A 14,839-nucleotide genomic window follows, 5' to 3' on the forward strand; every position below is an offset into this window, starting at 1 on the left:
TATAGAATTTAATTACTTTTTTATTTTTATTCTTACTCTAATAAATGTGAAAATAAATTAATGTCGTAAAAAAAATATATATCAAATGCAGATCAAATAATGAATAAGATAAATTAGTCAAATTATAATTCTAATCGACGTTTTCTTAAAAAAACATGCAAAAGACAACATGACAAGTAAAATGAGCTAAACCGAGAATATTTATTAAAAATTAAAAAATAGTATTTCTTCGTTTGAATAAAAAATCAATTTCTACTTTGTTTCGTTTTAAACATGTAAAATTAATTTAATAATTTGAATTAGAATTGTCCAAATCAAAATTTGATAAAAAATAATAAGTATTTTACACCTTTAAATTAATCGAATTAAAATTGAAAGTATCAACTGATGCTTAAATATTGCTATTGTTTTATCTCAAAGAGAAGAAAATAGTTTCCTTTTAAACAAGTCTTCTCTTTTAAAAAATATTAATAAATTTGCCGATTTTGTGTTCATAGCAAACATTAATATAATAAAATTTTAGATACGGAGCACAAACTACAATGTTATATTAATCGTGTTTTGAACATAATATATATATATATATATATATTATCACTATTCAAAAACAACTACATACACATAAATGCACTATAATCTAAAGTGTTGGACCCGTGCTGCGGCCGTCTAGTCATAGATATAAACAGAAGAATCGCTTGATCCAGTGTAGATGAACTTTTGCCCTGTGCTGCAAATTAAAACTGTCGCAGATTAGACGACTGTCCTACAGAATACAGATAGCATCAAATAGCAGAATCAGCCATAAAAAAGAAACACTATTATAACACGACTCGCAGGTTTAATAATTCATGAATCATGATAAAGCTAGTCATACTTAAAACTGAAGTAGTTCCTCATATCAACTGTTGATTATACCAAAAAAATATTAGCTATTTGTCTTAGGTCAAGATGTCTCATGAAAAAACCATGAAGTTGAGAAAATCAACACAAGCAACAAAAGTGATTCCAATTACAGGACTACTAGACATCAATTGAACACCTCAAAAACTTGAGCATTCAAAATCTGGAAAATCTTGAGCCGCTGCAGAGAAACAATTATGATATGCAGCGGCACTTAAAAGTCCAAAGCTGACAAATTATACTTATAGAGGCAAGAAAGTTGGCTACAATTCTTATCGGGAACATGTTTTAGCAAAGAGAAACTTGACAGGTATTAAGAACACCATGAACCACCAACCTATGTGCAGGAGAGAAATAACAGCGTATAAGAGTGCGCAAGACTGAGTGGCCTTTATAAGTAGACAATGACAAGTCATGTGGGTGTCTCTTGTTTCTAACATGCTCCGGGTAGTCCATCCATCTGTAGTCCCAGTCATAACTTCTAGGCCTTGGGGAGCTACATAAAAGAAAGTAGCATTATTAGCAGTGCCAATGAGATCTTATAGAACAATTCCAGTGACAATCATTATAGAACAATTCCAAACAAGTTAAACCAATAAACCCACGCTCTGCACAACACTCTCAAATATTTCTATGTGATGAAGGGGAAAGCAAATTAATCATGGAAGGTATTCCCCCATGACTTAGGACCTGAGGTGTTTTTAGTAACGGAAAAGGGCCAAATATACCCCTGTCCTATTGGAAAATGGCCAAATATACCCTTCGTTATACTTTGGGTCCAAATATACCCCTATTGTTAAACTATTGGTTCAAATATACCCCTCCACCGTTAAAGTTGTCCAATGTGGACTTCTAATCCTACGTGTCACTAACATTTGATGATGTGGATTCCACGTAGCATGCCACATCATCACCACTAACCTTTTTTACGTGTCCAGACTGTAAATGTGCGGAGCGACTAATTCCAAGGAATTGGCATCAATGGTCTCCAAACAGTCACATAGCACTAGGGGCGGAGGCACGTGTTGGAAATAAACCTACCACAGAAATAATATTCAGGGTAATAAATGCGAAATAATAACGTAGCACCGAGATACGGTTAATCAACAAGAATAAAATGAGCGATAATAACACCAAGATTTTTACGTGTAAACCCAAAAGGAAAAAAACCATGGGCTGAGAAGAGCAACTGATATCAATATAATGAGGAATTTTACACTGGTGATCCCGAGTAAAATACTCCAAAGACCACTACATGACGCCAAGCGGTGTCACCCGACACAACTTGGCCGGAAATATTTTTTATTTATATATACATAAATAATTTGGCAAACAAATGTCACGCCCCAACCTTGGGGGTGTGGCCGGCACCCGAAGGGCCGAGCGAACCAACTGTGCTATCTAAACTCTGTAACGTGAATCATAGGCCGACGAGGCCGCTGAATAACAATAGTAAGAAGTATATCATAACAACCTGCAAGCAGAAAAGGCCCAGCAACACATATATGCATAACTAGGGCCGACAAGGCCACAACCAAAAAAGACAACTAGTCAGAAGGCCGGCAAGGCCAAACACAATACCTGTACACTGACTGATAGTCTGTAAGCCTCTAAGAGCACTAATATGCATCAACTGGTCGGGACAGTGGCCCCGACGTACCCATAGCCATACTCTCTCTATATATATGCATGCATCCTATTTAATGACTCTGACCAACAACTCCGGAGAATGGAGTGCGAACATCCCTGCTGAACTTTGGTATCCTATTAAGAAATGTACAACAATCTGTCTACCGTACCTGTGGGCATGATCACAGCGCACAAAATGCGTCAGTACGAAAGATGTACTGAGTATGTGAGGCAGTAAGCATAAACATAACATAAGCATAAAAGATACAGATAACTTGGGAAAAGATGTAGATACAACCTGAAACTCTGAACGAGGCCACTGAGGGCGACCATAATTATGACATAAATGTAAATGCATGCCTGTAAAATCATTCCTCACTGTGGAGGCATATATCATATCATATAACAATAATAAATCCCTCTGTGGGGTGAGCTCATCATCATAACATCATCTCTGCCCAACTGATCAGTGGCAATGCACAGCTACGTGCCTACCCGGCCGCCTACAACACGGCTCGGTAAAGAAAGAAATACATCTAGGTGCACATATAAGTGCCTACCCGGCCGACTATAGCGCGGCTCGGTAATGAAAATAAATACATATATATAAGTGCAATGAAAGACTGACCTCAGAAGAAATATCATGGAAAAAGTCGGAGTGACCTATCGTCGTTATCCTCCGACTATCATTATTGTCGCTACGTTTATCATTATTTGATCATTAGGCCAAAGAAGTAAAAGTACAAGGAAACATCTTGTTATGAATTATTCACGAAGCCAAAGTTAGCCAAACCTTTATGAAATATGATCGACACAACTTTTATCGGAAAGAGTGTGCCAACGAGAGGTTCGTCACCTTGGAGCGATAGAAAAGAAGATAAGGATTAACTCAATTAAAGGAAGTACAATCAACTCAACTTTGATGTGAAGAGTACCATAACTAATATCATTCTTCATTCAATAAACAAGAGGTATACGAAATGTGAAAGGTACTTCAATACAAGCTATTCATGAGAAAGGGTAAGCTTAACCATTTGGGGACATAATCAACACAAGTTGAACGGAAAGTCTTTTAATCGATGGCTAAAAGGAGATGTAGACCATAATTTGGTACAAGTCATAGATGAAGTATGTGTCAGCTCAATTATCATGGAACGTGATCGATCCAAGTTAACGGAACAAATTTTTCAATGAAAGGTCATTTGAAATCTAGTCATGCCACAAAGAGAATAGAAAGCCCTACATACCTCGTCGATGAAGTTATATATGTTTCCCGAGTCCTTGAGCGCCTTATGAACGATTTCCTACATAATACGGACTATTCAAGATCAAAACCAAGGTCATAGCTTATAGAAATCTTCATTTAGACATTAAATCGAGCAACTCATGGGCGTGAATTTATAGGCCTTTTTGTAGCGTAATTTCCTCGTAAAACGCTACCAAATTCTGCTTTTCTACTCCTCCTCGTCAATACGATCCAATCCATATCAACACATCTCCAAACAACACGTTAAAACCACATAAAACAGCCCAACTATCAAGCCAAGTCCATAAGAGTTCACAAGAATTGTCAAAGCTTATTCTATGGGGTTTTCACCAAATTTCTAGGTTTAATTACTTGTAGAAGTTCAAAGAGATCAAAAGAAAGTTAAAATATACCTTAGATGATCAAAATCACTCCAAACTCCAAGTTACTTCAAGGTGAAGTTCTTATCCGAGAAGCAAATTAGCGAAGAAATCACAATGTCATAATTGCCATGGTTTTCTCCATGTTGAAGTTGTTTGATTTGCTTTTAAGAGTGTTTGTGATTGATGGGAGAAGGTTTAAGAATATTGCTTAGGGTTTGCTGGTCCTTTTATGGTGAAGAAAATGAAGGAAATTTCGTCCAAGGTATGTATATATATAGGGGCATGATAAAGACACCGACTATGTTCACTGTTCACGCAGCAGTTTGCGTTCTCGGACGAAAACGCGAATATCTCTCTACTCCGATGTCGTATTGACGAACGGTAAAATGCGCTAGAAACTAGACTCGTAGACCTTCGATTTGGTAGGTGTATCACCCCGTAAATCCAAGTATATTGAGAGAAAATCTCCGAGACATCTGACCCAAATTTCAGTGAAATTTACAAACTTAACTTGCGACGCCCTTTGTCGACTTTCGTATTACTACTCGTTTGACTTCCAAACTTAACAAGAGACCATTATACAATTCAAATACTTTATATTATTATTTTCTTAGCATGTGAAGAGCTCATAATCTCACCCAAAAGTACAAGTTATCATATTCCCAACTTGCCGACTTTTGACGAAACTCACGCTTCTTTGATTCGTTCACCCTCCAAATCTTCCGCCACTTACTAATATTATTTATAGACTCTTGTAACCATTTATATTAATAAGTTCAATCCCTTTTATCCTCAACATAATTTCTTTTTGAACTTACGTCGACTAACTCGTGATGCGACTTTAACGTGCGAAATTCCGGGGTATAACAACCAAAACATATACTGGTTATGTAAAATAAAATGACACTGCTTGATAAAATTGCTTCTGTCCGCTCGCTGGTTTAGGCCTTTAGTTTTACTTTAAAAAAAAATTAGCATTGTTTAGAAAATTTACTGAAGTCGGGTCTTGATCATTTGACGCCTACCCAAAAATAAAGTTTCTAAACCAAGTAAATCAACATCGGTCAAATTCATATTGGTGCCAAAAATAAGTTATTGCCTTGATGAGCTTATGAGTGGTTGTTTTATGACTTGTATAAAAAAAATATTTAATAATATTTTCAATGAGTATATTATAGATACGTTTCAAAAATAGAAGTTCATCAAGGAGAGTTGTAATTTTATACTTGAATTGTGTTTTCTAAACTATGATGTCATTATAGTGATTTATAAGTTATTATCTTTGCTGAGCTTCTAAGTAGTTATTTTGTGACTTGTAAAAAAAAATATTTTGTAATATTTGTAATGAGTTTATTATGGATACGTTTCAAAAAATAGAAGCTCATCGAGGAGAGTTGTAGTTTAACACCTTAATTGTATTTTTCTAAATTATGTTGTCGTTATAGTGACTTATTCATTTGTTCATTTCAGAAGTGGCTCAAGGGGGGAACTAGTGAAGCCTTCGCTTTAGGCACCTAAAAATTTAAGGCTCCAATTTTTTTTAATGAAGTGTCAATTTCATGATTTGAGCTTCGCTTAAACAATATTGTAGTTTGTAGAAATATAAAAAAGTAAATAATAAAAAGAAAAACTGTCTACTTTTATTGTAAAAATATTTTAGAATTTTGCATTAGACTACTCATATCTTCATATTAGTAAATAAATTTTATACAACAATATCCTACAAATTGTATTGCTAACGCATGGTTAAAATCTTATTAACTTGAATTAATACTTACTAATATTAATGATAGCAATAATATTATTAAGTGAAATTAAAGACTTCATGTTGTTAAGGATATATACTATAAACAAAAGTATGAAAAAACGTATAGGCCTATTATTAAAAGTAATTTTTTTTATAATTAAAATTTTTTAAATATCGACATTGCTTTCAAAAAAATTTGCGCACTGCATAGCACTAATCTTTTCATACTTGTAGTTATAATATGGAGATTTTGGACGCCCCAAAAATCTTTTAGTCCCAAGAATTTCAAATTGGGACATCCACTTAAAATGTTTTCCATCACATTGTCATTTAAAAATACTTTTTCCATGGAAACGGATATCATATTTTGCCAATTAACCCTGGCAGAAAGGTTTACTTGGCAGGCCGATAAGACCATCTTCTTGAGTGAAGAGTTAAACCCGCATGGTGGGAAGTCATACCTTGATTGATTATGATTGTGATGGCATAAGACTAGTTTAAATGATTCGACCTTAGCATATTGAGTAGCAAATCAGACCCAACAGTCCACGTCATTCCAAAAATTGCCCGAGTAAGTACTGAAAATGATACCCAAAGTCTTGATCTTCTCGCATTTTCTCCAGTGCGGGAGTTCTCCATTGATACTGTCCAAGGAATCCCTCATTTCAATTTTTCGAAATGGAATGTGGGGTGAGCTAAAAAGAAGTGAGATGGGAACTGATTTCCAAACATTTTTCCATTCCCTTGAAAGTACACTGGTCCTAACCATCTCCTTCTTAGGAAGCAAAGAAAGAATATGATACGTAATAGCAATGGGTAAATCGCTCAGTCTGTCAATCTCCATTGGAAGCAAAATATTTCTCTGTTCTTTCTTGATTATATGGTAAAGAAGAGAGTTGATATTTTGTGTTTCTTGATTGTCGTTGGGAGGGAGAAGAGAGTTTATATTTTGCGTTTCTTGATTGTTCCTTGGGAGTGAGCGGGAGATAAGAAATACAGTAGGTATTGTGACCTTGGTCAATTGATGTTAAATGAACAACTTAAAATTGATCTGTTTAAATGTTTTCTTTTGCCTTTTTTTCTTATTTATTTATTTATTATTCCCGCGTGATTCTTCTTTTCCTTTTCCCCTCGTCATTCAATCATTTTGTTCATATATTTTTCTTCTTAGTTTAGAAAAATCATTAAAACTATTGTAGAATCGTCCTTTTTAGAAAGCAGTAACTAAATTGATAAATGGGTAGCACTTCAAAGCAAGTTTTTGTTAAGCTTACTCTAGAGTCAAGATTAAATAATAAAAAAATTACTCTAAATTTTAGATTATTCATTCTAATATTTAAAAGATTCTTATCGTTTATTATGAAACAACAATATTTTATTTTCAAGAATATATGTTGAAAATCATTTTCTCGAGAAGAAAAAACTGCCAGAAAACAACATAGACAACAAGAAGAAAAAAATTCACAGGTACAACCATTATCAAAATTCTTTGTGAGTTATATGTGGGAACTATTTTGTTGGCAAGTCCTTCGAAGATATGTTTTTAGCTGTTTTTGCTACTTTTTTCACAATTTTCTTCTAACAAATTACAAAAAATGCGAGAAAAATTGAACATTATCCCTTCTTATACTCTATGATCTGAAGGATACAGGAAAGGAATATGGGGAGGAGGAAAAAACAATAACAAAAAGAGCTACAAAATTGTTATTTAAGTCATCTACAACGTCAACTGTATGAACTCACACGTGTGATCTTAAGAAGGGTTCGTATGTCAATCCGAACTAGTTTTGCGAAGAAATTATAGTTTGATTGAATATTTAACGCCGTGCGCAGGAATATATTGTTACAAATTACTGTTGAATACGTTATAAAAGTTCATGCAAAAAAAAGTACATGACATACATTTTAATAATTGGGGGAATGTAAATGTAATTTTTCACAGGAATATTTCACAAAATCTTCAATAACACTCGTAATATCAACTCACTAGAATCACAGCACAATAATCTCTTTTCACATAATAGTAACAGTCTGTATTGAGAATGCCCAACTATGGAACTGTTAGGATTCGAACTCGTGACATTACAGTTCTGACCTATTGGCCATTGGACTATCCCGTTAGGGACAACGGGAATGCAAATTTATACATGTACATGTGTGTAACGTGTCGATAGAAGAACATTTCCCAATGCAGAAAGAACATGGACAGACTTAAGCATTGCACATTCCAATCAGTGTACTCCAAAAACATCTTTCTGCATGCAGCTAGAGGCAATTTAAGATCGCCTCCATCGTCTGGCCCGTGGCTTCACTGGCAATGGGCTTGTACCAGTACCAGGAAACTCCCAGTTAGCAATGATACCGTCCCATGCAGAGCTAACGAGCATAGGGTGGTAAGGGTGCCAGTTGCAATCTCTCACCGGTTCCTGATGGTAATCAAGTCTTGCAACCTGAGCTCCACTCACCTACACATGGAATGAATGATGGTATCCAAGATCTTATCAAGTCCCTTGCTTCCAAAACAAAATTTAATGCTCCCAAAATACGATATGCACAAGCTGGCCCAGCCACCACACATTATCCAAAAAAAGAGAAAAGAAAGCATATCTAGCACTGGCAGTGACTATATGAAAGGCATAGTAGACATGCAATTCGTGGAAAGACTGATATTTTCTTCATGCGCAAAACTACCTAATCAAATGCGAAATTTCCTGAACCTTGACTAGCAAACTTGTTTCCTATCATTGATCATCAAGTTAGAGAAAAGGGAGTTCAAGACCGTAGTTCCGCCATTCTATCAGATTATCAAGCCATCAGTAATTGGCCTAAGAGATCCAATCACTAAAAGCTGCAGAAACCCCAAGCTACAAGCAGAATGTATTATCCAAGTCCTCAAAGCACTTAGCAGACTGAGACAAAAGATTCACTAGCTAATGAGCCTAATATATCAGCTTATAATCTATGAAGCAATAAAGTAGGATGTTGAAAAGAAAATGAGCAAAATCAAATAAGGGGATAAAACTCCAAGCATACCACATCATAGATATAAACAGAAGAATCGCTTGATCCAGTGTAGATGAACTTTTGCCCTGTGCTGCAAATTAAAACTTTCACAGATTAGACGACTGTCCTACAGATAGTATCAAATACCAGAATCAACCATAAAAAAGAAACACTATTAAAACACGACTCGCAGGGTTAATAATTCATGAATCGTGATAAAGCTAGTCATACTTAAAAGTGAAGTAGTTCCTCATATCAACTGTCGATTATACCAAGAAAATATTGGCTATTCGTCTTAGGTCAAGATGTCTCACGAAAAAACCATGAAGTTGAGAAAATCAACACAAGCAACAAAAGTGATTCCAATTACATGACTACTACACATCAATTGAACACCTCAAAAACTTAAGCATTCAAAATCTGGAAAATCTTGAGCCGCTGCAGAGAAACAATTATGACATGCAGAGGCACTTAAAATTCCAAAGCTGACAAAGTATACTTATAGAAGCAAGAAAGTTGGCTACAATTCTTATCGGAAACATGTTTTAGCAAAGAGAAACTTGACAGGTATTAAGAATACCATGAACCACCAACCTATGAGCAGGAGAGAAATAACAGCGTATAAGAGTGCGCAAGACTGAGTGGCCTTTATAAGTAGACAATGACAGGTCATGTGGGTGTCTCTTGTTTCTAACATGCTCCGGGTAGTCCATCCATCTGTAGTCCCAGTCATAACTTCTAGGCCTTGGCGAGCTACACAAAAGAAAGTAACATTATTAGCAGTGCCAATGAGATCTTATAGAACAATTCCAGTGACAATCATTATAGAACAATTCCAGACAAGTTAAACCAATAAACCCACGCTCTGCACCACACTCTCAAATATTTCTATGTGATGAAGGGGAAAACAAATTAGTCATGGAAGGTATTCCCCCATGACTCAAATGCACTGATTAGTCATGCACTGAAGCACTATTGGGTAGGGAAGAAGCCACTTCAGGTACTAATTATGCCCATGGGGAGGGGAAGAGGAAGATGTGGTGAGGACAACGAAAAAAGGATCAAGTGAGACATACTAATTAATGTTGGACGACATTTTCCTTATATCCCAGAGTTTGATAGCCTGATCTTTCCCATTTGAGATAAGATACCGGCCATCTCCACGAGTGTCAATATATGTAATTCCTTCTAGATGTCCAATGAGAATCCCGGCTGCTTGTCCTCTAGTACCAAAGCAACGCCTGTCCCAAACCTGAATATGATCAAGAACCCTTTCTCAATGAAACAGATATACTTGCAAATTATAAGCAAAGAGACACCATCAATATTTTGGCAGTCCATGAGAATCCTAATGAATCCTCCAACGCTAGTTAAAACAAGCATATTTTAACAACTTCTTACCAGAATCATTAAGGGGTACGAAGCTGCTATTAATGATATCACAAAACACCATAAGTAAACAGAACTATAAAAGACAAAAGGTTCCATATGAACCATATATCTAAATATTAGCAGAGAACAGCATCATGAAATATACTTCACTAAACAGCCATTTTGCCAGCCTGGGGTTGGTTAAATAAGGGAAGTAGTAGTCCGGAAAATGGTCATAAGAAATACATAAGTCCACCAAAAAGTGGATAAAGCCTACCTTACACAAGCTATCATCGCTTCCAGAATATATGAGGTGTCCAGTTTCATCAGCAAAGCATACAGCATTAACATCAGACTGCAATGAAAAACGCCAACCGAGTTACAATATGCTAGCACATCTCTGTAGGAGGGAAAATCTAAGAACCTAAAAAGAGTAGATACAGACGTCTATTATAACACATGATACATATTGTATTAAGCATAAACACCCACTTCATGAAGTTCTCAACACCAGATGGCCAAGTTTAGTGGATATTTTGGTCAAACTTGTGAATTAAAGTTCTTGAGAAGATTAAGAACTTAAAAATAATTGAGAAATGTAGCACAGAAAGGTAAAATGTTGTGCCACCAAAATAAGTCTATTCTGATATTCTAGGAACTTCCTTGTTAAAGAAGCATTTACTCTGTGCGTGTGCTGAGCACATCGATCAACACTAAATCACGAGTCAGAAGTTCCATGATCATGCTAAATTACTAGTATCCTCTTTCAGGAAAGTGGTTGGGTGAAACTGCCCAGGTCGGCAAGAAAACAGAAAGAAAAGTGATTATTACTAAGCGGAAATGCAACAAAAAAGGAAATAGTCATAAAAATGTATACATTGGTTGAATCTAAGAACCAGTTCTCACTTAAGTGCAATTAGCTTTTGTAGGCTCAACTCTTTCCGTCACCAAAAGAAGAGGGAGAAATGCTAAACTAGATATAACACACATACTTGGGAAGCAAAGCCAGACTCAAGAAAGTATTGAATTAAAATCACCTGATGACGGTAGCATTAATTCAAGATACCTAATTCAGGACATACCCATTTTTTATAGATTTCAGGAGAAGATAAACTTGCCAAATACATCATATGAAGATGATACCAAAATGGTCGATCAACCATATCTGCTATTACTAGAAGAATACCTTATGAGCTGGAATTTGAAGACTTAGCCTTCTTGCTTCAAGATCATAAACATATATTGAATCGTCGCTGCTGCCAGCAACAAGTTCCCGCCCATCAGTAGAAAATTTCACAGAGAATATTCCAAATGTATAGTCGTCATAATCATCGGTAAGGGAAGAAAATTCCAAGCCTTCATGAACTTCCTGCAGAAAAAGAAGAAATGTACCAGCATAATTAACATACATACACCAAAGCTCACGAACTATTTGCTCAAAACTAATGCTTTCATGGTAATGACTTGAACCAGTCAAGATGGGTGCCCTCCTTAAATTGAGCTTTCAGACAAACGCAGGCAAAGCTCATCTACCAAATTACTAAACCCTTTTGTAAAGCAGCTACCCCTCTATAGGAGATCAAAGAAGGACTACCCAGGTCATACTTTTGTACAACAGCTTCCTATTAGAAGATCTAAAGAGGGGTCAGCTACCAACTAGAGCTTGAAAACTAATTTGCTTTTGATCACAGAATTGGAGAACTAGTAAAATTGTTTTTAAGGCGCTAGTCGAAAATTAACAAGAAATTGATCTGAAGTATTTCTGAACTGCAAGGTATTAGATACTCATCATGCGGTTGATGATCACTTTCAGCATAAAGCCTCTTTTAGAAATAGTGACAAGAATCGAAGTGCCAGATGAGGTATGGATATCCACGACACCATAACAAAACTAAGAACCTTTTGTTGTTTATCCTCCACCCCATCATTGATTTGCATTAGTGCATATAAAAAGTGAAAAAGAGAAGGGGTGATGTAAGAGGGTTCAAAAGTATGTATAACTGAAGTATGAGGTTGTAGAAATTAGTATTCTTGGTGTACTTTTCACTTTTTGGTCATGCAAATGCAAAAGAAAGCTTAAAATTAAGACTATCACACCTAAGAACACCTCTATTGTACTAGATGAAGCTTTTGATACGGCTATCAAAAACCTAAATGACACTGGAGGTCATTGATGGTAGAAGTCCGCTTCTCTTAAATAAGACCTAGAATTGCATGCGCAATGAAAATTATAGTGGTACTACTAATGCCCTAAAATAAGGCACAACATAACACCTCTTGCTGAACCAACTACTATAACAAGATGTACAACATACATTAAATTGTGATCATCACCCTAATTACCCTAAAAAGAAAGGGGAAGCAAATGATCTCTCCACAGTTCGTGTAGGAAAGATCAGAAATTATACACCAACACTTCAGATTCGTCATTTGAAAACCACAATACTGGTAAACTTATTTCCTCTGTATTTGAATACAATCATTTATTATCAAGAAAATCACAGGAGCACCCATTAATGACTTTTACTATGTTAAAACGTGATAGAATAGTGCGGCAAAGATGCAGGATATGTTGTCATATTATAGTCTTCTATATTTTACATGTTTCGACATAATGAGTAAAACATACCGTAACATTTGCAACAGACTGTTTCATACCAGATCCAACATCAACAATATGGACAATGGGTGAAATACTGGAATAAACCTGTAATCAACACGTAAAAACCAACTCAGAATTGTGACACAAGAAGTGACAGCGCAAAACCATGGTAGACTAGAAGGTTCTGTTAACCAAATTCAACAAGTTATAGCTGCATCACATATTAAGAGCTCACAATATGTCATACTGAAAATATCATTCGTGATGTAACAAAAAAAAAAACAAAGCTTATCCTCAACGTCACAGAATCTGTTGAAGCAAAAAGAAACGAAGAGGCCAGATTCATTGACTTAGGCAAGAAAACCACATTTACAGAGTCAAGAAATACTACAGTATCTTTTTAGCTGATTCCTGGAAGCATAAGAACCAACCAGATCCCAGTTATAACCACATGGACAAGGACTAATTATCCACAAAGTTGGGTTAGTCATCATGAACTTACAAGGAAACGCTGGTCAGGAGAAAGCGATGTATCAGTGATTGTCCATCTTAAACTTTTTGCTCGAATATCCTTCTGGATTTTCCATCCTTGATCAACATTATATATCCTAATATGACTTTCCTGTTTCCAAGAAGAACATATGATCATAACATTACAATGGACACAGAACATTGTTAAAATCTCACTATATCTCCAGAAATGGAAAATTCAGCTACATCGATCAAACCTGAAATCCCGCAACAAAAAGAGAACCATCGGCTGAAAACTGTGAAACGTAAGCACAGCTCCTCATTTGGTCAACTACAGAAGGACCCTTCGTTGGAAGATACCGGCTCAGGAGATGACAACAGTCAGATGATGAAAATCTTCCTCTGCCTGTATAATTCCCTTCCCTAGCAGCCAACATTTTAATAGGTGAAACTGGTCCTTTTGCCTTGCGAGGAAGCAGCTGTGTCATTCCGTCATGGGGTTGTGACCTAATCTTTGTGAGCTGGGAAATTTCATGATCAAGAGAACTTGTTCCCCCATCACCTCTTTGATCAATATGTTGTATCCCATCTCTCCTTGAACTTTCACAAGCATCCAAGAACCTCCTAGACCTGCTCATGGTCCACTTTTGTCACTTCCCACAGAAAAACTTCTTTTTTCCTGGTCAGGTCATTAAAGTCATGAAATTCTTCATTTTTGATCTTTTATAAAGAATACCAATACATGATTTTCATTTATTCTTTCTAGGATCGACTGTTAAAGGATCAACTGATATCAATCTAATCCAATAAGAAAGCTTGCTACTTCGAAGTTGTACATAAGCAAAGTATTGAAAATCGTATTTACTCAAAGCGCACAGAGTACCTAACCGTGCTACACCAAACTGAAAAATAAATTTTAAGTAACAGACCTTAAATGGGCAACTCAGACCAAAGAGACAAACCCTGAAAACATGTGAAGGAAATAACACTTGAGATACTGTACCAATTTCAAAAGACTAAGCCTAAGTTTATTCCAGCAAACATCAATGAAGTATCAATATTCAAATTACATGTCCTAGAGTAACTTCATAACAAGGAAATGGGGTTGGAATTGACACAAAATGATGATAGATCATAGATGAAGGCACCCACAAAAGCACCAGCTATCAAAATGAAGTGAGTAAGCTGAACAAAACTTTTTAGCTCCAAATTCCAAAAAGATTGAAACTTTATAATAAAACATACAGAAAGAATTTCTTAGGATCAAATTACACAACTCAAATAGGAAACGAAAAAAAAAAAATCAAGACTTTGATACCTTAGAATTGAGAAGAATCCAAGAAGTTCCTCAAGAATTAACTGAAAGTAAATTTGGATTTTGTTGGAGAGTATAGAAGAAATGTTTGAGAGAGAGTGGTGACGGTTTGTTAGAGCCTTGAGTGTTGCTGCCAAAGTCATTTTGTCCTTAAAAAATAATTGGAGGTATT

At 35.8% G+C, this 14,839-nt stretch overlaps 1 protein-coding gene across 4 annotated transcripts; it reads right to left on the reverse strand.

Moving 5' to 3' along the window:
- Positions 1 to 545: 545 nt before the first annotated feature.
- On the reverse strand, positions 546 to 14,829 carry LOC132645046 (LEC14B homolog). 4 transcript variants are annotated; one of them, XM_060361790.1, is made up of 10 exons: positions 14,671 to 14,826; positions 13,610 to 13,982; positions 13,384 to 13,503; positions 12,909 to 12,986; positions 11,466 to 11,648; positions 10,557 to 10,634; positions 9,985 to 10,160; positions 9,503 to 9,661; positions 8,939 to 8,999; positions 7,853 to 8,370 (listed from the first exon to the last, which is right to left on the reverse strand). In XM_060361790.1, exons 1-10 carry the CDS (start codon positions 14,808 to 14,810, stop codon positions 8,182 to 8,184), a joined length of 1,557 nt encoding a protein of 518 aa, XP_060217773.1. In that variant the 5' UTR covers positions 14,811 to 14,826; the 3' UTR covers positions 7,853 to 8,181. The 4 variants fall into 4 exon arrangements, with proteins under 4 accessions (XP_060217777.1, XP_060217775.1, XP_060217773.1 ...); XM_060361791.1 differs by having other exon boundaries at positions 13,610 to 14,031; positions 14,671 to 14,808; XM_060361794.1 differs by lacking the exons at positions 7,853 to 8,370; positions 8,939 to 8,999; positions 9,503 to 9,661 and adding exons at positions 546 to 722; positions 1,238 to 1,396 and having other exon boundaries at positions 14,671 to 14,829.
- Between the last annotated feature and the right edge of the window lie 10 nt (positions 14,830 to 14,839).

The sequence above is a fragment of the Lycium barbarum genome, chromosome 6 (genome assembly GCF_019175385.1).
Source record: "Lycium barbarum isolate Lr01 chromosome 6, ASM1917538v2, whole genome shotgun sequence".
NCBI lineage: Eukaryota > Viridiplantae > Streptophyta > Magnoliopsida > Solanales > Solanaceae > Lycium > Lycium barbarum.

Excerpts from the sequence above, each read along its gene's own strand:
- LOC132645046 (XM_060361790.1), bottom strand. The coding sequence starts at position 14,810 with ATGACTTTGGCAGCAACACTCAAGGCTCTAACAAACCGTCACCACTCT. Across the intron at positions 13,504-13,609 it reads TTTTTGTTGCGGGATTTCAG|GAAAGTCATATTAGGATATA; the intron begins GTTTGATCGATG and ends TCTTGGAAACAG. Across the intron at positions 12,987-13,383 it reads CTCCTGACCAGCGTTTCCTT|GTTTATTCCAGTATTTCACC; the intron begins GTAAGTTCATGA and ends TGTTGATTACAG.